This window comes from Branchiostoma lanceolatum, chromosome 10 (assembly GCF_035083965.1).
Source record: "Branchiostoma lanceolatum isolate klBraLanc5 chromosome 10, klBraLanc5.hap2, whole genome shotgun sequence".
Taxonomy (NCBI): domain Eukaryota; kingdom Metazoa; phylum Chordata; class Leptocardii; order Amphioxiformes; family Branchiostomatidae; genus Branchiostoma; species Branchiostoma lanceolatum.
The window spans coordinates 11,688,091-11,710,720 of NC_089731.1; the positions used below are offsets into that span (position 1 = coordinate 11,688,091).

Sequence of the window (22,630 nt, forward strand, 5' to 3'; positions counted from 1 at the left end):
AAACATCAAACCTACATATTGCTGTTGCATTTCAAAACAAATGCAAAACACATTTTTCTTTTCATTTCCTTGCTGCTGAGAAATTTTCCCTTTACATGTAAAAGAAACTCAATGATCAAAACCATTATCAGTCTTTATAGATATGGAGTGTTAAAACTTAAAAGAATTAACTGCTTGAAATACCATATCTGGTATATACATGTACATGTCATGACAAGATTACTTTCTTTGATCAACATTAAGCAAAAGCTTTTTTATCATCATGATCGTCATGATATTCTTCCCTGAAATATCATTACATCTTTTTACAGTGTCTATAAGGTCTTTAAGTATAAAAATCCATAGGGTCTGATCATCATGTATGTCAATCTGCTGAAATATCCAGAATATACCATGCAGATTTCAAGCAAGAAACAATAGACATCTGTATGTAACATTCAAATGAAAACATATACGGCTTGATCACTAGTAAATCTATAGAAGGTCATCAATGTCCCAATACTGATGATCATCCCAATCGTCGGACTCGGACTCTGAAGTGTCGGGGAAGCTGTGGGCACTGTTGCCATCATCATCATCGCTTCCTGTCCGCATCATCTCGTGTCCAGGACCGAGACGCGACGGGAAGAGTCGCGCGTTAAGGCACAGGAACCGTTGGTACTCGAAGCACACGGATGGAAGACAGTAGGCGTCGTGGTCCCAGTGTGCGACCTCCCCGTTCCCTTCACTCAGGGTGTGGATCTGGATACGATCAATCGTGCGGTCTGTATTCCTCGGAACGATGACTGCACGCAGTTTGCCCTGGGTAAAAACAAATGGCAAAAAAGTCAAAATGCAATCAGGACTACTGTAAATGCATTTAATTGTAAGTTCCCATGGTTTTAATTTCACGGTAGGGAGAAAATGGAGTGTTCGGGTGGTTATAATTTCGTGTTTGAGATACATGTAATAGTAGAGAAGGGGGCAAGAGGGCAAAACTTTGTGGTGGTTTTAAGTTCGTGGCAAAGAGCTTACCGCAAAAAACGCGAACATAAAACCATCGCGAACATTTCTGCATTTACAGTATCTTAGGGCCTGGTCACACTTGTGCGTATATTCAAGTCCGTATTAGTTCCGTATTAACGTTTTTTGTCTAAGGTAAAGTTTGCGGGAAAGAAGTTGTTTTTAACTTTGACTCACCGTTGTGCAGCATGGGTATCGAACCAAAATCACCAAAAAATTCGGCCACAAACTTTACCCAAGACAAAAAAATGTCAATACTCAACTCATACGGACTTGAATGTACGCATAAGTGTGAACAGGCCCTTACTTAGATTAAACAATTAAGTAACTGACATGCAAAGTAAGGCCCAACTATCTATTCACATATATGGCTTTCAAAACAAAGAATGGAAGTTAAAATGGTAAGTCTAAGTACAATTGTTCAAATTTGAATTAAGGTATCACTGTCAGTCCAAACATACATAATTGAGAAAAGATGGCCTTGAGATGAACTTGCAAGTTAACTTGCAAGAAATACTATAATTCACTTTATACCTAGGGTAGCAAAATTTCATGGTGTAAGGAAAATGTATGTTTTCACTAAACTTTAACTTCACGGTGGCGGCAAGTGATTTACAGAATGGATGTGTAAAGGAATCACAAATAATAACAACAGTTTTTTACACGGTGATGATAAGTTCACGGTACAGAGGCGACCGTGAAAACTGTGAACATAAAGTAACAGTGAAAGAAACAAGAATTACAGTAGCTGCCGCACTAGAAGCTTGTAGGATTTCCTCACTGACCTGATAGCTGACCAGCTGTCCAGATGCAGCCTCTGGTAGCTCCAGCATGTCCTGTTGACTCCATGCCCCAGTTTCTGGGTTGTACGCACACATGCGGGTCATGCTCTCATTCACACAGTACAGTTTCCCACCGTGTGCCCAGGCGTCGTTGATGTACATGCGAGTTGTGATCTTCGTCAACTTGAACCAGTGATCGGTGCTGACATTATATCGGTACAAGTACTTTGAGCTGACCACATAAATGCACTGACCGATATTTGCTGTGAAAAAGTAGCTGCCGAGGTGTTCTGGGAAGGATCTAACAGCAGTCCACTGGTTTAACGTTGGATCGAAACACTCCATTTTGTTTTCTTCATCGTTCGTGTCTCCGATCAGATAGATCTTGCTGTTGACATGTGCTAGATCACAGGGGACTTTGTGTTCAAAAAGGGGAGGGGCCTTCTCTATCCAGCGGTTGTTGATAGAATCGAACATCACGAACCGCCGGCGAAGGTGAGACATGTACACGATATACAGGATGCTTTGCTCAATGTCAACAATGATGGCTGAAGGACACTCTGTACCCGGGTTCGCCAGCTGGTACATAATCCTTGTTTCCGGGTCGTATGCCCCTATGGCCATCGGTCCTCTCCTGGGGCCTTTATACGGATCAATCGGGTCGGCACCACCGAAAAACACATACATCTCTTTGGCATCCATACCTAGCCTACCCTGACTTAACCCCTTCATGCAAAGCCCTGTCTTTCTGATCTCTTTCACAGCCTCCACGCAAGTGAAGAGATCGGGAACCTTGGAGGGTTGAATGAGATTGAAACGTACAAGACTGGCAGCCTCTTCCAAATGGGCCATCCTCTCCTCTGTGTTGTATTTGATCCATCTATAAAGTGATGGAGACAACTGTATTACAAACAAGAAGAACCCTACATGTATGTAAGGAACAAGCCATATTATCTTTTTCACTGAAGGAGCTACCCGGGTAAAAGAAAACAGAAATAAGATAATAAAGATAAAGTATTGCACTGTGTCACAGCTTCCATTGAGGACAAGTGTTTGTGCCTGAAGTAAAGAATCAATAAATAAATACCTGGGCAATGCGACCTCTTTTTGGTGGTCCCTTAGTTAATTTTTTCCATTGACACAAGCATTAAGATTATATAATAACAATCCTGTCTATATCAACCACCTGTCCAAATAGATCAGATTTTATTGGCCCCGAGTGGTCTTCTTGAGCAGTTCTGACTCTCCCTCTCTGCAACAGGCTTAATCTTCTATTGAAAGTTGGCATGGGCCTTTCCTCAAAAGGCACTGCCTCAGCTAAGAGAGTTAATACATATGGACATAAATACACTAGTGATCAAAGTGACAAACAGTGGTAGGGTCCCCACCAAGTATTTCAACATGAAACAGCCATGTGCAACATACATATACTTTAAAACTAGATACAATCTAGACAATGCCAATAGATCTACCTTTCGACTGTCTGGAGAACCACAAGTTCATCTTCAATGTCAAGGTCATCACTGGACAGGATGTCCTTCAGTTCTGAAAGGGGGAGTTCCAAAAACTCTTCTGCCTGGGACAGCTGGGAGAATTTGCTGCAGATGAAGGCTTTTGCTGCCTCAAGAAGCTAGGGAATGAACAATCAAAGTCAGTAATGTACCATCCCTTATTGTTTTTATTTTGAAGCCATAGAATAGCAGTTTAACAAGTGAAGACGATAATGCAGGAAAGATCCTGAAAATGTTTCTGAAAGTTGGGGGAGGGGGGCCATCAGTTTTTGTTCTAATTGTTTCCGCAACAGTTTTTACAAAAGTAATAAGGGTCCTACATTTGTCAGATTTGTATTGGTTAGGCCGCACCAATTTGTTTTCTTGGTTAGCGGAATGATAAAAAAATCTTTAAAAAATGCTAGATTGGAAAAACAACATGAAAACAGAATCTCAGAGGAATGTTTTTACTTTGGTGCAAACAGTTTCAGGGAGTGAACATGGTCAGGTGCAAGTTTTCACCCCAGCCTTCTGTTTTCATGATTTGTTTGGTGCTAAAATAAAAAATAAAAATTAATTTGGTGTGGCCTTATGTATCAGCCAACACATAGTCACGTTCTTACCTCAGCAATCCCATAGGCTTGAGCAAACTGGTAGGATATCATACAGGTGCTACTGTCCACCTGGTTAACCATGAACTGCAGACAGGTGTTCCGCACATGCTCCACCTGCAGTAGGTCTGAGGCTAGGTACAACTCCCTGGCGTTTGTCCTGTTGACCTGCACTGTTCCACTGTAGGCGTACTTTAAGATCTCCTCCATACAGCTGGCGTCGATCTCTTTGAGGGATACTGTCTGCTGCTTGGCCTCACTAAAGCCTCCAGTAAACATGCCTGCAAAAAGAATTTACAGAGGAAAAATGAGTGAGTATACAATTGCGGTGGCGTCACGGTGGGGCAATGGCAGTGTGTTTGGCCCAGAACCCACAGGTCCTCCTTCGATTCCTGGGTCGCCTGACTTGTCCTGATAACGTTGTGCCATTGGGAAAGGCACTTTATACGAATTTCCTAACTTCACATAGGTGAAAAAGAGTACCTAGCTTTGGTTGGGGACGTCCCTCGGATAGGACGTTAAATGGGTGTTTGAGGAGAGCCACAACTCGAGCACGTAAAAGAACCCACCGCACTTATCAAAAAGAGTAGGAGTGAGCAGTGAGTGGATGAAATAAATCTGTCAGGATAGGCAGCTTGTACTCTTCAGTACAAACCTGGTGTGTTAGGTTATGAGGCAGTTAACCATGTATGGAATACAAACAAACAAAAAATCGCATGCAAATCCTGATCATAGTTTCTGGGTTCGAATCCACAGTAGTTAAAAATGTCCCAGATTCCTAGAATGTAAGCTTAAGACAGTGCCGAGGTTCTTTGGTGCACTTTGAGTCCCAAATAGACAAACATATATGTGGTGTAGATGCTTACTTGCGAAATAGGAACTGCTAGCCACTAGAACAAGCCGATGACAGGCAAACGTGCGGCCTTCGACCTCCAAAAACACATCAGCAAGGCTTTCACTCTTCCACAGGCCGTGTACACTGGCGAGGAAGCGCCCAGAGTAGCTCTCGTCGAGACTTTTCACCGCAGGGACGCTCACGGCCGCGTTTTCCATGTCGACGGCAGCCATCTTGGACAGTACGAAGTCAACAGTGGCTCAGTCCACTTTTAAATAGGTAAGACAGTATTAAATATTCATCAAAAAGTACTACGTATATCATTTTATCCGGTAGTTGATTACCAAAATTCTACAAAATTAGTCTAATACTTATTACGTTAAATGAAGATTTCTTGTTTTGACACTATTTTTGAAGTCTAATCGTTTTTATAATTTCACCTATATCTAGACCCTCCTGATGGCGAAGGTATCACTGAAGGAAGATTTCATTATATTGTAGGGTAGTCTAGCAAATTGGATATTCATTCAGTTTTTGCTAAGTTTCTGTCAGCATATCTTTTTAATACAATATATTCAAATATTAAGTTTCAAGTATTTTGGGATCTTTTTGATTGAAACAAAGGTTTCTTTATAGCTATAAGAATTTGGCTTTCAAATATATTGCTCCCAAATTGAAAAATGGTAGAGCCAAAAAGGAAGATGGCGGGGTCGGCTGGAAAATACGACTTCAAAATGTCCAAATTCAATTCTGACCACTTCTCTACCTCCTTCGCGTGGTTTCGGACCTTGCGGGACGAGCAAAAGCTGGTGGATATCGTCCTGAACGTGGATGGAAAAGATTTCCACTGTCACCGCGCTGTAATGGCGGCGTGCAGCCCATATTTTCACGCCATGTTCACAGGTTAGCTTTACGTTTTGAGTCGACATCTTTTTACTTTCATCAAGATCAAGAATGCTATGTTTTCGTGTGTGTGTGTGTATGTATGTGTGTGCGTTTGTATGTCTGCGTGTATGTGCGCGCGTGTGTGTGTGTCTGTGCGCGCGTGTGTGTGTATGGGTGTGTATGTTTGTATGTCTGCGTGTGTGTGTATGTGTTTGTGTGTCTGTGCGTGTGTGTAGTTGCGCACGTCTTAGTCTTACTCTTAAATATACTGGGCAAAACCCACTATGGGGCATCGTGTCCAGGGCGAGGTGCACGGCTAAGTGCGGCCGTGTGTGTGTGTGTTCGTCGGTGCACAGTACAGAAAGTCAGTCTGAGATTTGAAAATTATACTTATTGTGCTTTGAGATTGTTGTTGACCTTAGATTCTGTAGCCTATACAGTATATACAATGTACTGTGAAATTTGATCCACTCACACACCAGGAAGGACCCCTACTCCTTTCAGTAAGTATTGTGCATTCTTTAATGTGTTCGAGGTGTGGCTCTCCTCAAACATGGGACCTCCATCCAACGTCCTATTCAAGTGATGTCCATAACTGAAGCTAGTCTCTCATTTTCACCTGAGTTAAGTGAGGAAATTATTTATCTCTGCACAGGAAACCTGTCTGAAAGCCGCAAGGAAAAGATCCAGTTACGGGACGACACCGTCGCAGGTATGAAGGTCAATGCCGCCGCAATGGAGGAGGTCATCCACTACGCGTACAGCGGGGAAGTCCGAGTGACCTCTGACAACGTGTGTCAACTCTACGTCGCAGCGGACCTGTTTCAGATAGACTTCATCCTTCAACACTGTCTACAGTTCATGGAGGGACAGCTTGATTCATCCAACTGTTTTGGGATCTTCAGTTTTGCTGACCTGTTCGGTGCACAGAAGCTGAGAGGAAAGAGTCTGAAGTACATCTGTAGCAGGTTTGGGGAGGTGTCAAGGGAGGAAGAGTTCTTCCAGCTCAGTCCCAGACAGCTGTGTGACATTCTGGCCAGCGATGACCTCGCAATACCAGTATGTCTCATTCTTATTTCAACTCCGACAGTCTTAAAACTGGTTAATGAAATCGCAAGCAATAGACGAATTCGTACGGCACAAACTGATTGCGTCATATGGGGTACCCGGCAAGCATTTAAACAGTAACCGCCACGTCATTGCGCGATTTCGAAGGCGTTCGAACAACATTCCCCGTTCGAACGCCCTCGAAAGAGCGCGTTGACGTGGCGGTTACTGTTTAAATGCTTACCGGGTACCCCATATGACGCAATCAGTTTGTGCCGTACGAATTCGTCTATTCTTTCAAAACATGATTGAAAAGTGTTTCAGTGGATAGAATATATTTTATGTCATATCTGGGCAGCAAAAACGTTTGATCTGGATGTTCCAGACCGGGTGATAACTTCGGGTTATCACACATGCTTCTATAGAGATTAGAATGTTTAGAATGCATTCCAAGTGTACCGCTATCGAAAATTCGAATACTTGATTCGGTCATTGGAATGTGTGGCTGTTACAATTTTCTTGCTCAAGGACACCAACTTTTCTCAACTTCTGGCGCATTTCACATTGTTTGAAATGTGTGTTTTCTCGGGTGGGTATGACATAGATAGAATACAACACGGTGTATTCCGCATCTCCCTCGGTCCCCAGCCCTACCAAGGGTCGGATCATCCTCTGGTCTATGGCCGTTGGGCGATCCCACCCGCGGTCGGGCTGGTACCTCGGGTCATACAGAATACACCGTGTTGTATTCTACATTTACATTATACCCCAAGCCATACAGGTATTTGTTGCGATACAGTATTACAGTATAGTCATTGAGCAGTGAAGGTGTAATTTTACTCATAAAAGGCATTGAATTGTTTCCCTTATCATTCAAATCCATTCTAACAACACAGTCATGTATTGGCATCATTTTACAACACACCTTACATGTTTACTACAGGATGAGATGTCAGTTTGGAGCGCTGTGATCAGCTGGATTATGCACGCACCAGACTCTAGGAAAGACAGTCTCGTGGACGCGCTTACCTGCATACGGCTTCCGCTTCTACGGGACAGCGACATTGACTGGATCTCCGAATACATCACCATGTCTCAGCTGGAGCAGGAGGTGGACGGACCAATGACGTCCATGGACAAGGCTGTCGAGTTCTGGAAGGAGCAGCAGAGTTATGCTCACCACAGAGTCGGCGAGGCGGAGGAAATGATCGTCGTGTTTAAAGCCCGTCAGAGACTCGAACCCGGCGTTGCCACCGCCGGACAGACGGACATCGAAGCTGATGAACTGGCCTGTCTGACCAGAGATGGAAGGGTGTACAGCACAACTAGACCCTGTGTGGGCTCCGTCTTACCACTGGGAGTGGTTTCTTCTCACGAGTGGAGCATCTACGTTTTTGCCTTTCCAGAAACTTACCCTTCTTTATATAAGTATGACTGCATAGAGAATGAGTGGACTCAGCTGACCTCCCCTCCTTCAAGACTCGACTATAAGAATCCGTATGTCGCACAAGTTGGGGACAAAATCTACCTTTTCTTCTCCTCGGGTCAGACAGAAAACATGCACTGCTTCGACACGCGACTCCGAGAGTGGAGGGTTCTCTCCGTGGTGCCCCGCGTGGTGTTCACGGACACCATGCTCGCCGTCGTGGACAAGTGCATCTACGCCGTAAGCTGCGAGTTTCTCTTCCGTTACAACTCAATCGGAGAGGAGTGGACCAAACTGTGGAGCCTAGCGGACTCAGGAGTCACCGTCGACAGAATCCGCGGTGTTGTTGGGGTCAGGAACACGGTATACTGCCTGTCACAAAACGCGCTGTACGCGTACAGCACCGATCGCAACCAATGGAGACAACTGGACACGACGGGAGTCCCGGGCGTGGTCACCACAACCAGCGTTGACTCGGGGCCACACCTGGTCAGTTTCCTGGGGCACCTGCACGTGTTGGTCGCGTACAAGGGAGTGGCGATAGTCGGTTACAGGTTTAGCGAGGTGGAGAACAAGTGGGAATTGGCTTTGCACATTCCGTGCACGTATTACATCGGTACTCAGTTCCACTGCATCACTGCAAAACTGTTCGCCTCTCGACTTGGAACCGGAGAACTGTTCAAAGATCCACTGCATGAGATAGACAGAACGTAGACTAGAGGATTTCATTTATAAGTACAAAATGGCTCATGTTAATGCTATGAGACTTTTACCTAAATTGCCCTACATTGCATACAAGTGTTACACGTGTAGCAATTTGATACAGGCTTTGGTAATTTTCTATGGTCCTATATAGAAAGCAAGGGATTTGAACATTGAGAGTCAAATTCTCAACGGACAAAATAACAACTGTGGATCCCAGGATTCTGTAACGTTGTATGTAGTATCACCAATCATTGTGCCAAGATTTCTTAAGCACTGATCAAGCATGACGAGCTTCTTTTTAACAAACTGTTATTTTGGTTTGATGTCAAAGAGCAACACGATTATTGTTTGTTTCACTTTGTTATGTCAACATAAGGCTGTTACTAAGCTTTTTTACTATGTTAGATTGTACTTCATATATTAAACTAAATTTTGAGAAACTTATAGTTTTTGTATACTCTTTAACAAGAGTACAGAAGAAAGTAAGTTTGAATAATGATTCCTTGGCAGAAAGATATATTACTGTTGTTGTACTTGTCTAACTATTGGTAGATGGTCATTCTTATTATATTTTGAATCATGTAATAAAATATGGTCTTGGCAAAAAGGTATGTACTGATGTCTTGTCATCTTAGCTTGCAGTTCATGTGTAGTCGAGAAACTGCAGAAGGGACATTTTTTTTAAATATTTTTTTTAGGGTAGCGAATGTAGGAGCCCCGGTAGAAATAGGATGACACCCAGGCTACCTGCACCTGCATAAGGCGGCGCCCATCTAGAAGTAGTTACAAGGAGGGAAATCTTCACAGATGCCTCCCATCAACAAACTACAGGGAGTTGCTGTTCCTCTAGTTTATAATGTCACAAAACTTGGATTTATTACCCCTTTGTATCTTACAAAATATATCAATTGCAATAAGACTCAACTAATTCTGAAGGATGTGAGCCATAACTGTATATTATTATTCATCCAGCATTTTTTAAACTTCATTTGCTACGAGATTTGGAACTAGAATTCACAACTACTTCAACCCAAGATTGAAAGTTCTAATTCTAACATTTGGAATCATGTTATAATCGGCCTAACGCATAAACAACATAGCCTTTGACAAGTCCATGATAGCCCGCCGTAAATTACACAACATTAAAAGGCCTTAGAAACTGGGTTTTACATTCATATACGTAACGCTCTGTCCTGGTCGAAAGTCAAGTCGTTTTAAGCTTCGACATTTGGTCATAGTTATAACACAGAAAGAGTGATTCACCTACAAAATAACCGATACATAGTCACATACGGCAAAGCATCCAATGAAGAGTTTTCAATGTGGCACAATGTTTCTTTTCTGTTGGCCTACCTCTTCCCACAAAAATGGTACTGTGAACCTTCATCTTTAGTGCAATGACATTGCAACTGCATAAATGTGTACGTCGCCGACGGGATTTCCAACGCAACAGTTTGTTTACGTTCGAATTCGAATGTAACACTTACATTCTAAGTTCGAACGTACACAAACTGTCGCCATGGAGATAACGTCGGCTACGCCGCAAGTCGGGCGTTCTATGACGTCTCTACGTTCGATGTTTGCTTCTGTTTACTGTTCGAAAACCTTCGAGGTGGGCGGATGTGTCTCTTCATAACAGCAGCTTTCAACGTCCACCAAACCTGGTTCTCAGGAAAGACTACGCTTTGAAAATAAGGTTGGAGAAGCTATCTTACATTATACATGATAACGTGGATGAACATTATGCGCCTTATGTTATGTAACCTATAAAGAGTAAGAGTAACCGCACTTTTTGACTTCAGTTCTGATCAGCCGGAGTTTCAGGGGGGGGTTGTTGACCTTGACCACAAGCGTGTTTCTAAGGCCTACTCATGCTGTGACATTTCCCATATAAACTTCGTAGAGGTTATGTTGTTTATGCGTTAGGACGTCGATAATAACATGATTCCAAATGTTAAGACAAAGCTTAAGAGTCCGTAGGTCCGTAGGACACAGACCTCCGTGAAATGTTTATGGTGTTTGCCGTGTGGGCTAAGGTGTTTCACTTTGGTACCCTCTTTACCAGGAATAAAACTTTCTTTAAAACTTGTTTCCATCTATGTCCTGGTAGTTGTTTATTATAACACTAGGAAGTAACGAAGGCAGTGGCCTAACCTCTGCTTGTAGGGTAGCGAATTAGTTCCAGGCAGTAAAAGCTTGTGCGCACAGGCTACCAGTACGAGTGGTGATTAATAACTTCGCGGCCTTTCCCAGAAATAAGGCGTACAACTCAAATTTGGGGGTATAAATAGATAGTATGAGTATTTTACTAACATCCATCAAAGTGATGGCCGATATCCGACCGATGGACATTACCGGAAGAAGAAGAAGTTCAAATTGTTGTGGTCATGACTTTCCAGTCGACGTCCTTGAAAATCAGTAGGTAAGTGGCGAGAAGAACTAGCCTGAGTACCAACCTCCGTAGTGACCGCTGGCTCAAAAGAATTCGCTTGCTAACGACGGAGTCTGACCCTGCGCGTATCCGTCACGGCTGTTAGTCAGATATTCGTTTCGATTTTGAACGAGCTCGCTGATTGGCCCCATTCGTCTAAGCTCCTCCCCATGCCACACTGTTCTTCGTAACGGGTAGGTTCTAAGAACTGTTGCCATGGCGATTCTTTCAAAACTGGACCCGAACAGGGCAATAGAGACACCTTGGAACGAAAAATGGCACCGAACACAGCTCGAATTCCCCTCATTACGTGATAATGAGACAGCCGTGACGGATACGCGCAGGGTCAGACTCCGTGGTTAGCAAGCGAATTCTTTTGAGCCAGCGGTCACTACGGAGGTTGGTACTCAGGCTAGAGAAGAACATGGGTGAACTGCGATCAGAGCTGTACATGTGTGGGATCGTGTTCTTCATTCCATAAAATCTATGAAGACATTGTCAACATGCTTCATGAGGTTTCCCTTTGAATTTCAACTAGAAAAAAACGGGTATCTGATATAGATCGCTAAAACATGACCGTGAATTGAAAGAAGCTGAATTAATGATGTACATGGGCGTGTATGTTGTATCTAGGGAGTGTAACGGTAAAACAAAATCTAAAAAAGTCCGTCATATACAAATTTTAAAACCTCCGTGAAGTAATTATGGTCTGTCGTGTGGGCAAAGTTGTTTGGTACCCTCTTTACCAGAAATAATAACAATTTCTTTAATACCTGTTTCAACTTTAAACATGCGCATATAGACCAGCACCTTACTCACGGTTCGCACCGAAAACCCTCTGTCCTGATCGAAAGTCAAGTCGTTTTAAGCTTCGACGTTTGGTCATAGTTATAACAGAGAAAGAATAATTTACCTGCAAAATAACCGATACATAGTCACATACGGCAAAGCCGCTGTGATCCGATGAAGACTTTTCAATGAGACACAATGTTTCTTATCCGTTGGTCTACCTTTTTCCATCAAGATGGTTCTATGAAGCTTCTTCTGTGTACGTCGCCGACGTCATTTCCAACGCGACAGTTTGTTTACGTTCGAACTTCGAATGTAACAGTTACATTCGAAGTTCGAACGAACACAAAAATGTCGCCTTGGAGATAACGTCGGCGACGTCACAAGTCGGACGTTCTATGACGTCTCCACGTTCGATGTTTGCTTCTGTTTACTGTTCGAAAACCTTCGAGGTGGGCGGATGTGTGTGTGCTTCGTAACATGCAGCAGCTTTCAACGTCTACCAAAACTGCACATGATTCTTAGACAAGACAAGACTACGCTTCGAAAATAAGGTTGGAGAAGCTATCTTACCTTATATGTGATGACGTGGCTGAACATTATGCGCCATAGGTTATTATGTTATTGTAACACCGCACTTTTCAACTTGACCAAGTGTGTTTCTAAGGCCTTCTAATGTTGTATCATTTTCGGCGGGCGGTGCTATACTTATACAGTATTTCGGTGTGTTGCCTGTGACTGTCACGGATATTACTCCGAGATCCTTTTAGCCACCATGTACCATCGGCTTTTTAAAGTATATCGAACCCTGGTGTACTATGTATTCCCTCTCCTATGCCATTATAATCTGGTTTACCGAAGAAGGCTCCATAAAACCCGCATAGTGCATCCATCCTTGCAACGGTGCGGTTGATGAAGTTCATAATGCTGCAGTTAGCAAACTAACAGATAGAGGACGCTAAAACATGACCGTAAAATGAACTGAACTAGAAAAGTAACATTTGCAAGCGAATACGGCACATTTCACTCCATGCGAAAAGGACTGTTCCGGAATTGAATTTTAAGTAGAAAGGTAACATTCTAGTGAAAATGCAGTATATATCACTCCCGTTGATAAAGGAAGTATGGAACGGCATTGTTGTGTATTCAAGCTATATATCACTACCATTTACCACAAATAAAGAAATATAAAGTTTCTGCATAAAGTATGTAAATGAGCTCCACATTCACCTTTTCTAAAGCTACCTATATGTCCAATAGGAAGTCCCTACCATTAGCCACAAACAAAGTATGAAGTTTCTGCAAAAATTACAACAATATGAAATACCAGACGCATCATTTGAACATATTTTGGTTTATTTGATCAAAGCAAGGAGATTAACAAATCATGGGAGCATGAACAAGAAAAAAAGAGAATTTCAAAATAGTATACATATTCATTTCTTCTTCCCCACATAGGGGACATGATATACATGTATAAATGCACATAAAACATACACCATTCCATTATGGCTACCTATATACCTATAATCGCAGTCATTACTACGTAAACAATCTATTGTCATCACGGCTCTTCAGAAAATAATGAATCACAGTAATGTACAAATAGTGTTGGTGAATAAAATCCTTTAAAACATCAACATAAAATTTATAGGGAGCAAAATATAGAATAAAATCTACAGTATTTCATATGTGTAAAAATACTAAATTCACAGCATCTGAGGTATCAAAATAGCTCTACTATGATTCCAATATATTTTTGTTCATATGTTTTTACCTCTCTTGTTTATCTAGATTAAGCCACAACAATCGCATTTCTTGCTTATTGCTTTTTCCCAGAACAACCATACAGACTTACAGTCAGTGTGACTAGAGGACTTACAATTCAAAATCAACCATCGATAATCTTTTTCAAACATTGCATTGCTATAAAATGCTTACTCAGATACCCTACATTGAGGTAAATGGTTTGTATGTGTCAAGTCAAGATATTGTCTCAGGTTGTCGAATGTTACATACTGGAACAATGAACATACAAGTACAAAGTAACATTGTCAATGGCAGTCTGATATGTTGATAATGCACACTTATGTATACGTTGTATATTACAGAATTGCACTGTTCATACAAGTATGAAGGTAACGTGTGTACGAAAATCAGTAAATGTCATGATCCTGAGTTTACATTAGATCACACATATCTCTTTTCTTGGGATTATGAAAACAGGACTTACAGCTGTAAGATTAGCATTTTCCTCTCAGAACTCTGTTTTAAGTTTTCTTTTGCCTGATCTTATTTTCATATGTTGTAAACCCTAAAATAGTTTTTATGGCGGATTGTCCTTTTATGATATACAGATAATTAAATGGCAGTCATAAAATTCAACAGACCCATTAAAATAGAGGCTTCCCTATTTACAAATAGATTCCACTTCAAAAACAGAAATTTGTTTAAACAACATGAACAAAGCACCTCCCAATGTTTATGAGTAACTTTTTTTATTTCTATTTTATTCAATTTTTTTTTAAATTTGCAACAAAGCAATAAACAGGTCACCCTAGCAGCGTTGCTGGTCTTGGGTGCCATCTAACACACGATAACTTTTTAAAGGTTGCAGAGCTAAGCAATCTTTAGGAAGATCACAGGAGTGTGCAAAAAGTCATTTTGAACACACTATGGAATAATCTGGTACGGGGATATTCCAGATTTAGCAGATTAACATCTGACGAATTTCACAACCAAGTAGAATAGAGATGAATATTTTGAAACAGAATTCTAAAAGCATTTCATTCATTTTTACAAAAACCAAAAGGCAACATGATCCTTTGGGGCAACAAACATTTAAAATTTAGGTGTTTCAAGAAGGAAATATTTTCTGAAATCAGAAATCGGTTTCATGATTCATTGTCAATACATGAACATATCATATGAAATGTCACTTTATTGCACCAATGTGGGTATTTGTATATATGATTTATCTTCCAATAAATCATATATTTTTGTCTTATTAAGAAATGTGCCAGGACTGTTAAGGATAATTTGGATCAACGCCGTTGTCCTGAATGAGGGGCTTTCTTTCATCGGGACTCCCCATCTGCACGGGCGCTAGGACGCCATAACGCCGCAGGAGAGGACCGAACAGCATATCGTTATAAATCGCTGTTCCCGCCAGCAGGATGACAAAACCAATCGCCTGCAGATACTGAAAGTCTTCCCACCCTACGGCAAGACTAAAGACCCAGATAACGAGAGTACGGACGCTGTCCAATACCATCCTCGTCGTGGCGCTCATCTCCTTGGTAACGCTAAGCCCGGCGAAGTTGAAGAAAGCGATGCTGACGATGGTTCCAAACACGCCTCCGGCGATTTTTCCGTTGTTGCTGATCTGCCACAGTCCGTCCAACGCGTCCTCAAACACGCCGCGAGGATTGTTGCCGAAGGGAGGGCCGACTTTGATGAAGTAGAACGGGAACAGGAGAGTGGTCAGCACGGTGAAACCAAAAAGTCCTGTGGAGGGGAGAGCAGATATAAGGTACATTTACTGCACTGATATACAACATTTCTCGTAGTGACATTTATATTGATTCAGTCAGACTACTTCTAAAACCTTGAAGCTCACCAAACACATATTCATTTGTTCTTTTAGCTCCTTTTCCAGTCTACCCCCTAAATGGGTTCCTGGATAGTTTGATCCACCTTTCATGTTCATTACCTTCCGAACTTACATGTAGCCCCTGCATGGGTTTCAGTACTGTCCCAGCCCCATCTTCTCTTCCTATCAACCTGCAAGTGTTTCCTCTTTAACCCATCCTCTGTGTACATGTTACCTTCCCAGCCTGACCCTGCATGGGTTTCAGTACTGTTTAAGTTTAACCTACCATATATGTACATGTCCCAGCTCCATCTTCTAACCCATCCTCCATGTACATGGGACCTTACCCTCCCAGCCTACCCCACACATAGGCTTCCTGTTTAACCCATCCTATATGTACATGGGACCTCACCTTCCCAGCCTACCCCTACATGGGTTTCCTGTTTAACCCACCTTACATGTACATGGGACATTATACCTTCCCAGCCTACCCCCTACATGGGTTTCCTGTTTAACCCACCTTACATGTACATGGGACATTATACCTTCCCAGCCTACCCCCTACATGGGTTTCCTGTTTAACCCACCTTACATGTACATGGGACATTATACCTTCCCAGCCTACCCCCTACATGGGTTTCCTGTTTAACCCACCTTACATGTACATTGGACCTTATACCTTCCCAGCCTACCCCACACATAGGTTTCCTGTTTAACCCACCCTACATGTACATGAGACCTTACCTTCCCAGCCTACCCCACCCATAGGTTTCCTATTTAACCCACCCTACATGTACATGGGACCTTACCTTCCCAGCCTACCCCCTGCATGGGTGGAATGTTTTGTCCAGACACAAACTTTTCCTCCACCACCATCTGGATAGCAGCAATGACCTGGGCCATCAGGATCAACAAATCACCTGAAAATATCATCCAAAAAAATATGCATTATGATCTGTATGAATTACATGTTATGCGAATACAGTACATGAAAAAACAACATGTTTTTTAACCTTTAGCACACAGAAGTAGCTGTTTGGCACCCAATTCCCTATTGGTTACAGAGTTAGGCAGCAGGAAGAAGGTTAAAGAAGTTCTCAAAAACTTGATGTGCACTGTTTACACTGTGATTACCAAAGAACTAGCTGATAGCCCAACTCGTGGTCATGAATGAATATATATAGACACTTCTAAAGAACACCTATTAAGTATTCTTAATTTTTCTTATAATGCACAAAGTAGTAACGTACATCAAGAAACTAATGATAACTGTTGTACATACTTACTAGAACTTCTAAACAATGTCCCGAGTTTAATGTGCCAAGGTTATGAGTAACAGGTAATTTGGCACTGATGATATAAGATACAGATAGTGTATAGTTACCTCAACGAAGGCTAGACATCCAGGTAATCAGATACCCCAAATAGCAGTTACTTATGCAACTTTTCAAAATCTTATCCAGTTGCTTGCGTAACTGATAATTGGCATACAGATAGTGTCATTGTAACTTGTAACACAATGGGATCCAAACAAAAAGTGTCCAGTGGAAGAGTTCCATACTGCAACATCATACTACATTATCATAAAAATTCATCTGTGTTGGTAGGAATCACCCAGTAGTTTTAGTACAATGCTAAACTTTCTTCCAACACAAAGGTATACATGGATCAAATTTTTTACCAATTGCTGACGCCACGTATCCGTAAAGTCATGTGTCAATAAGGTCATAGGTCTGTAACTCTCGCGACTTTACATTCGGAAGTGATTGGTCATTATCTACCATGAAGAAGGTGACAGTGGTCATTGAAAATTTGTGTTGGAAGAAAGTTTAGCATTGTACTATCACACTACATTTGTAATTAGAGGTGTACTCTGACCACACTGGACTGACCTGTGATGACCCCGTTTGTGCTAGTGGCACCAGAGTCAGGCGTCTTGAAGATGAAATCAGACACGCCCACCAGGATCAGACCAATCAGAACGAAGAAGATCCCGACCCAGTGATGCTTCTCAAGTTTCCTCCCGAGGAATGCCACAGATAACAGTCCGGTGAAGATGATGACAGCACCGCGAAGCATTTGGAAGCTTGACGCATACGTCAAGGTCAGTCCAATGTACATCAGGGATGTGCCTGTAAAACAGTCATATATATCAGTCCAATGTACATCAGGGATGTGCCTGTAAAACAGTCATATGTATCAGTCCAATGTACATCAGGGATGTGCCTGTAAAACAGTCATTATGTATCAGTCTAATGTACATCAGGGGTGTGCCTGTAAAACAGTCATATATATATATATATATATATATCAGTCCAATGTACATCTAGCCTGAGTACCAACCTCCGTAGTGACCGCTGGCTCAAAAGAATTCGCTTGCTAACCACAGAGTCTGACCCTGCGCGTATCCGTAACGGCTGTCTCATTATAACGTAATGAGGGGAATTCAAGCTGCGTTCGGTGGGTGGGGCCTCATTTGCGTAGTGCTATTTTTCGTTCCAAGGTGTCTCTATTCAGTTCTTAGAGCCTACCCGTTACGAATAACAGTGTGGCATGGGGAGGGGCTTAGACGAATGGGGCCAATCAGCGAGCTCGTTCAAAATCTAAACGAATATCTGAATAACAGCCGTTACGGATACGCGCAGGGTCAGACTCCGTGGTTAGCAAGCGAATTCTTTTGAGCCAGCGGTCACTAGGGAGGTTGGTACTCAGGCTAATGTACATCAGGGATGTGCCTGTAAAAACAGTCATATATATATATATATATATATATATATATATATATATATATATATATATCAGTCCAATGTACATCAGGGATGTGCCTGTAAAAATCGTCATATACATTCTAGATCAAGACCTTATTACATATCCATGGAACACCAGCTTTGTTTTGTGACAAATCTTATTTCAAATGGCACAATAAGAAATCTTGACATATTGTTAAGTGCCTATAAGAAGAGTCTACCTTTCTTACTGCACTATTAGCAATAATGTTCTGTTGCTACACTAGTTGGTGTGTAACGTTACAAATACATGTAGGTACATGTAGTTGCTGAAAACATGTCAAACTTTTTGAAAGTACATATGCAAATTTTCATGTTTTCAGCTGGCAGCCATTCCATTTGTGTATCCTAAGTTGGACTTGGAGCAACCATGACATACAGATAGCCTGCATTTTATTTTCAGAGAGAAAATCAGACCTTAAAAACTACTAAAAAAGACTTCCAGGACAAGGTAGTTTAAATACAGCTTTACACATAGCCTAGTAATAGTCTTAAACTTTCTTTTGTCCCCACCTGTCATGTCGCACAGTGCAGGAGCCAGGAATACCAGAGGGTTGAACTTCTGGTTGCCGACATCCACATCTTTCTTTGAACAGCGGTGGTACAGGACCCAGATCTTAAACACTATCAGACAGGAGAACTCTCCAATAAACATGCCGGAAGCCTGGAGGAGACACAGAGATGGGAGAAATATTATACATGCATTTATCATCATAAGGAGTCGCTCGTGAGCAAAAAGATTGAGTATTCAAAGTCTGTGTCAGATCTAGCCTGGGCACTACAGTCACTAATCCTTCCGCCGGGGAAGCAAATTGCCCCACCACCACACGGCCAGTTAGCACACGGCCCCAAATTATCTCTTGCACTCGATAGATACTAATGATCGGGTGCAAACTCTACTAGTATATGTGGCTTTCCCTGGCCAAAAGGGGTTATCGTCTAGCACCAGTGGTCTGGTATGCAGGCTATGTCAGATCAGCCTCATATGTTGCTGTTATTAAGGGGGTGATGATGTCTTGTGTGACTGCACAGGCCCAAAGTAGAACAGAAGAGACACTTTGATTATTGTTATAGACAAAATATAGATATTTGTCTGCTTTCTTAAATCTTAGTCAACACATTCATATTGGAAGATCATGTGACAGTAACCAACTGAAACATCTTATGATCAATATTCAAATATATGTTATCAAGATAAAACTAATACTTTCTTTTTGTTTGAGGGCAGCTTATACGTCCTACATGTATTTGACAATGACATTCAAGATCAATATAAAGTTTTTTGTCCTTTCCTGCTTGATTAAGTACATCAATATAAGCTGAAGTCTGAACAAATGAAACATCTTCAAACTTTAAAGTCTGACCTGCAGAAAGGGATGATCGAAGTCGTGGACAGGTGTTCCAGGCTCTCCAGGGGCCTCCTGGAGATCTGCAAATCTGTTCCAGAAAAAAGTCATTTTAAGTAATGCTCTTCTCAATGGCAGAATCAGGAAATGAACCATGGATCTTGCTCAGCTGGCAAGGGGATAATACTGTGGGAAGTCTGGCAATATTGTAGTGGCAAAGGATCTTCTTGATCTTGATTTGTTACTGGGCAACACCCCTCTTGTTGGGGTAAAGCGCCCAGGGGAGTGCGCTGCGCTTTTATTGTCCTCTGAGGTGCAGGAGCACCGCCTCCTCGAACTTGGGAGGGTCAGCTATCTCCGTGACTTCTTGAGGCAATGAATTCCAGTCTGTCACAGTGCGAGGGTAATAAGAGTGTCTATAACAGTCTTTGTGAAATGGTAGACTCTTAGATGAGTTTTGATTTGAGTGTCGCGATTGGCGTGGTGCAGGTGACAAATGACCTTTGACCGGTAGGGCTATCTTATGGTGTCTTGCCTTTTGCAGAACTGTTAGTCTACTAGCTGTCCTTCTATCCTTTAGAGTATCCCATCCCAAATCGGGAACAAGTTTAGTAGTACTATCATGAGTGTAATATGAGTTTGTGACAAATCTAGCAGCTCTTTTCTGGATGGATTCTAGCTTAGAAATATGCTCTTTGTGATAAGGGTCCCAAGGATGGCATACATGTAGGTCTGGCATTCGAAATGGCAATCCCACCGTGCTGGCCACCAATGTGAGGAGTCGGATGCACACAATAAACGAGAATAAATGACGAGGGCAAGTAGTGTATAATATAGGATTCCATAATACGTAGTCGTTATGTCAAACGGGACCGTCCCTTTCTCTCGTTTGAATAAAGGGAGTTGTTTGCTATACTTCATCATGAGCAGTCATGTTTATTGTGTGCGTCCGACTCCTCACAATACATCTCGCAAATGAGGTACTAGTACATCTCGCAAATAATATATCTCGCAAATGAGCTGGTCACTTTGCAAAACTCCTCTGCCAGCTAACTCCTCAAGCTCTGGCAAGTTATTCTAGCCTAGGCACCATACTCTGCAGTAAACGCTGGCTCAATCTTTTCACTTGCTATCCACGGATCAGCAAGCAAAAAGAGCCAGCAGTTACTGCGCAGGATGGTACCCTGGCTAAAGTTATTCAGCCTGTTTGCCCAATTTCTATCCTTTTCAAGCAGCTCAAGGAGTCTGCTAGAGACTAGAACTAGATACCTACTTGGTTGTGAGCGTGTTGATGGATCCCGTTATCAACATCATGAGAGCCAGAAACCACTGGTAACCTGTCCAGCCTGGTCCCAGAGACATCTCGGTTCCTTCTTAGTTTTTCTCCTGTAACGTTACATCAGTAACAAAGCCAGGGGGAGAATTAGTCAGTGAAGACATTGTGACAGAAAATATATCAAAGCATCAAAGTAGGACAGTAACAATACTGTACACTATCTATTCATTGGTTCAGCATGTAATGTAATGTTACTGTACACTAACAGTCAATCCTTGCTCTCCTGGCTAGTGCCTTTATCTACTCAACACTGGTGTGGATAAATCGCAGGGTAACATCAACTAACATAATTACACCATGGTACATAATTCCACCACCCTGAAAGATATGTCCAAACAGATCTCCAACTCAACGTCCTCCAGTATAATGCACTCCTGTATATCTACACTGTGCATACCTGGGGGGTGCTTCACTGGAGATCTCTTAAACCTAGTGTTTTTCAAAGTGGCCGATTTATGTAACCTGGCGGATTGATGTTAATGGAGGTTAGGTTTCATGATGATGTACTAGTAGCCGTGGCGACTACAGACGGGCATTCTTGCTTGTTATACATATACTGGCCCTTCGTATATGTATAACAAGCAAAAAAGCCTTTCTGTAGACGCCAGGGCTAATGACGCTCATCTCAAAACTGTCTGTGGACTGGGCAAGAAAAGAAACTTGACTATTCAAAAACTCTGATCAAGACTTTTGCAACGTCTGTTGAACAGCGTCACAAATGGTTATGTTGAATACAGGAGACGCGAATTTGATTTGAATATCAAAATACTTAACAACCCTGAAGGTCATTGACTCTCAAAGGATTCTAAAATTAAGGTCACTGAGACAGGGGGACTCCAGCAGACAAGCACATAGATTTCTGACAAAAAATCACCAACAAATTCACCCAACATGCACGCCCACATATATCACAGCCCACACCCCAGTGAAGAAAAGTGTTGATGATTAAAATCATTAAGTATGATTAAATACAACGTCCGGATAGTTGTCTTCAAAACTTTTCCACCACAACACCCAGTAGTTTTTCTACCTTTATCTTCTATCTCTGAATAATCAAAACAATGTGTATCTTTCTTGGACACCTTTAGAGTATACAAATAGTTGTAAAAGGCAGCAAACCTTAAGTAATGTTCGTCAAGTTTGATGTTTTTAAGCGACTAATTGAATTATAGTATCTTACCTGTGGAAGACCTACAACTTTGACAAGGCTGTAACCCTTTTCGTGTGAAGCTTTCCTTGTGATCCGTTGTCTTTAAAGCCTTCCAAACAGTCCGGTACAGGGCATTTGATTATCAAGAAGACGAAGGATTCCGAACCAAGCTGCTAAACTGCCGAGTTACACGAGAATGTGACTCATATAGATCAGATACAAACGTAAAGAACCGGTCTGATCATCCACTTCACTTCCGGGTTGTGTGTGTGTCACGAGACTGACGTCACGTGATTTATGTCACATGATCAGGGGGAGGCAACCACAACCGAGGAGAGGTTACTCCAGGTCAAATCATGTTTTTTTTTAATCACACGACAATTATGCAAGAATGTAGCTTATATCTACAATGGCGAC

The 22,630-nt window shown here is 42.0% G+C and overlaps 2 protein-coding genes and 1 long non-coding RNA gene across 4 annotated transcripts; 1 reads left to right on the plus strand and 2 right to left on the minus strand.

The window, feature by feature from the left end:
• Positions 1-265: 265 nt before the first annotated feature.
• Positions 266-12,337, minus strand: LOC136443277 (kelch repeat and BTB domain-containing protein 8-like). 2 transcript variants are annotated; one of them, XM_066440455.1, is made up of 7 exons: positions 12,128-12,337; positions 7,682-7,804; positions 4,752-4,953; positions 3,898-4,166; positions 3,257-3,414; positions 1,788-2,664; positions 266-801 (listed from the first exon to the last, which is right to left on the minus strand). In XM_066440455.1, the coding sequence occupies exons 2-7, from the start codon at positions 7,742-7,744 to the stop codon at positions 475-477; spliced, it is 1,896 nt and encodes a 631-aa protein (XP_066296552.1). In that variant the 5' UTR covers positions 7,745-7,804; positions 12,128-12,337; the 3' UTR covers positions 266-474. The 2 variants fall into 2 exon arrangements, with proteins under 2 accessions (XP_066296552.1, XP_066296553.1); XM_066440456.1 differs by lacking the exons at positions 4,752-4,953; positions 12,128-12,337 and having other exon boundaries at positions 7,682-8,006.
• A 79-nt stretch (positions 12,338-12,416) lies between these two features.
• Positions 12,417-19,184, plus strand: LOC136443279 (uncharacterized). Its single transcript, XR_010757121.1, has 3 exons — positions 12,417-12,557; positions 17,512-17,699; positions 18,911-19,184. It is a non-coding gene; the product is annotated as an uncharacterized lncRNA (long non-coding RNA).
• LOC136443278 (solute carrier family 35 member F6-like) lies at positions 14,986-22,501 on the minus strand. The gene is made up of 7 exons (XM_066440457.1): positions 22,244-22,501; positions 21,001-21,113; positions 19,746-19,818; positions 18,895-19,045; positions 17,488-17,727; positions 16,405-16,515; positions 14,986-15,510 (listed from the first exon to the last, which is right to left on the minus strand). The coding sequence occupies exons 2-7, from the start codon at positions 21,087-21,089 to the stop codon at positions 15,032-15,034; spliced, it is 1,143 nt and encodes a 380-aa protein (XP_066296554.1). The 5' UTR covers positions 21,090-21,113; positions 22,244-22,501; the 3' UTR covers positions 14,986-15,031.
• Between the last annotated feature and the right edge of the window lie 129 nt (positions 22,502-22,630).

Excerpts from the sequence above, each read along its gene's own strand:
- LOC136443278 (XM_066440457.1), bottom strand. The coding sequence starts at position 21,089 with ATGTCTCTGGGACCAGGCTGGACAGGTTACCAGTGGTTTCTGGCTCTC. Across the intron at positions 19,819-21,000 it reads ATCAACACGCTCACAACCAA|ATTTGCAGATCTCCAGGAGG; the intron begins GTAGGTATCTAG and ends TTTCTGGAACAG. Across the intron at positions 17,728-18,894 it reads TGCACTGTGCGACATGACAG|GCACATCCCTGATGTACATT; the intron begins GTGGGGACAAAA and ends ACTGTTTTACAG.
- LOC136443277 (XM_066440455.1), bottom strand. The coding sequence starts at position 7,744 with ATGGTGATGTATTCGGAGATCCAGTCAATGTCGCTGTCCCGTAGAAGC. Across the intron at positions 3,415-3,897 it reads AAGCCTATGGGATTGCTGAG|CTTCTTGAGGCAGCAAAAGC; the intron begins GTAAGAACGTGA and ends TTCATTCCCTAG. Across the intron at positions 802-1,787 it reads GACAGCTGGTCAGCTATCAG|GGCAAACTGCGTGCAGTCAT; the intron begins GTCAGTGAGGAA and ends GTTTTTACCCAG.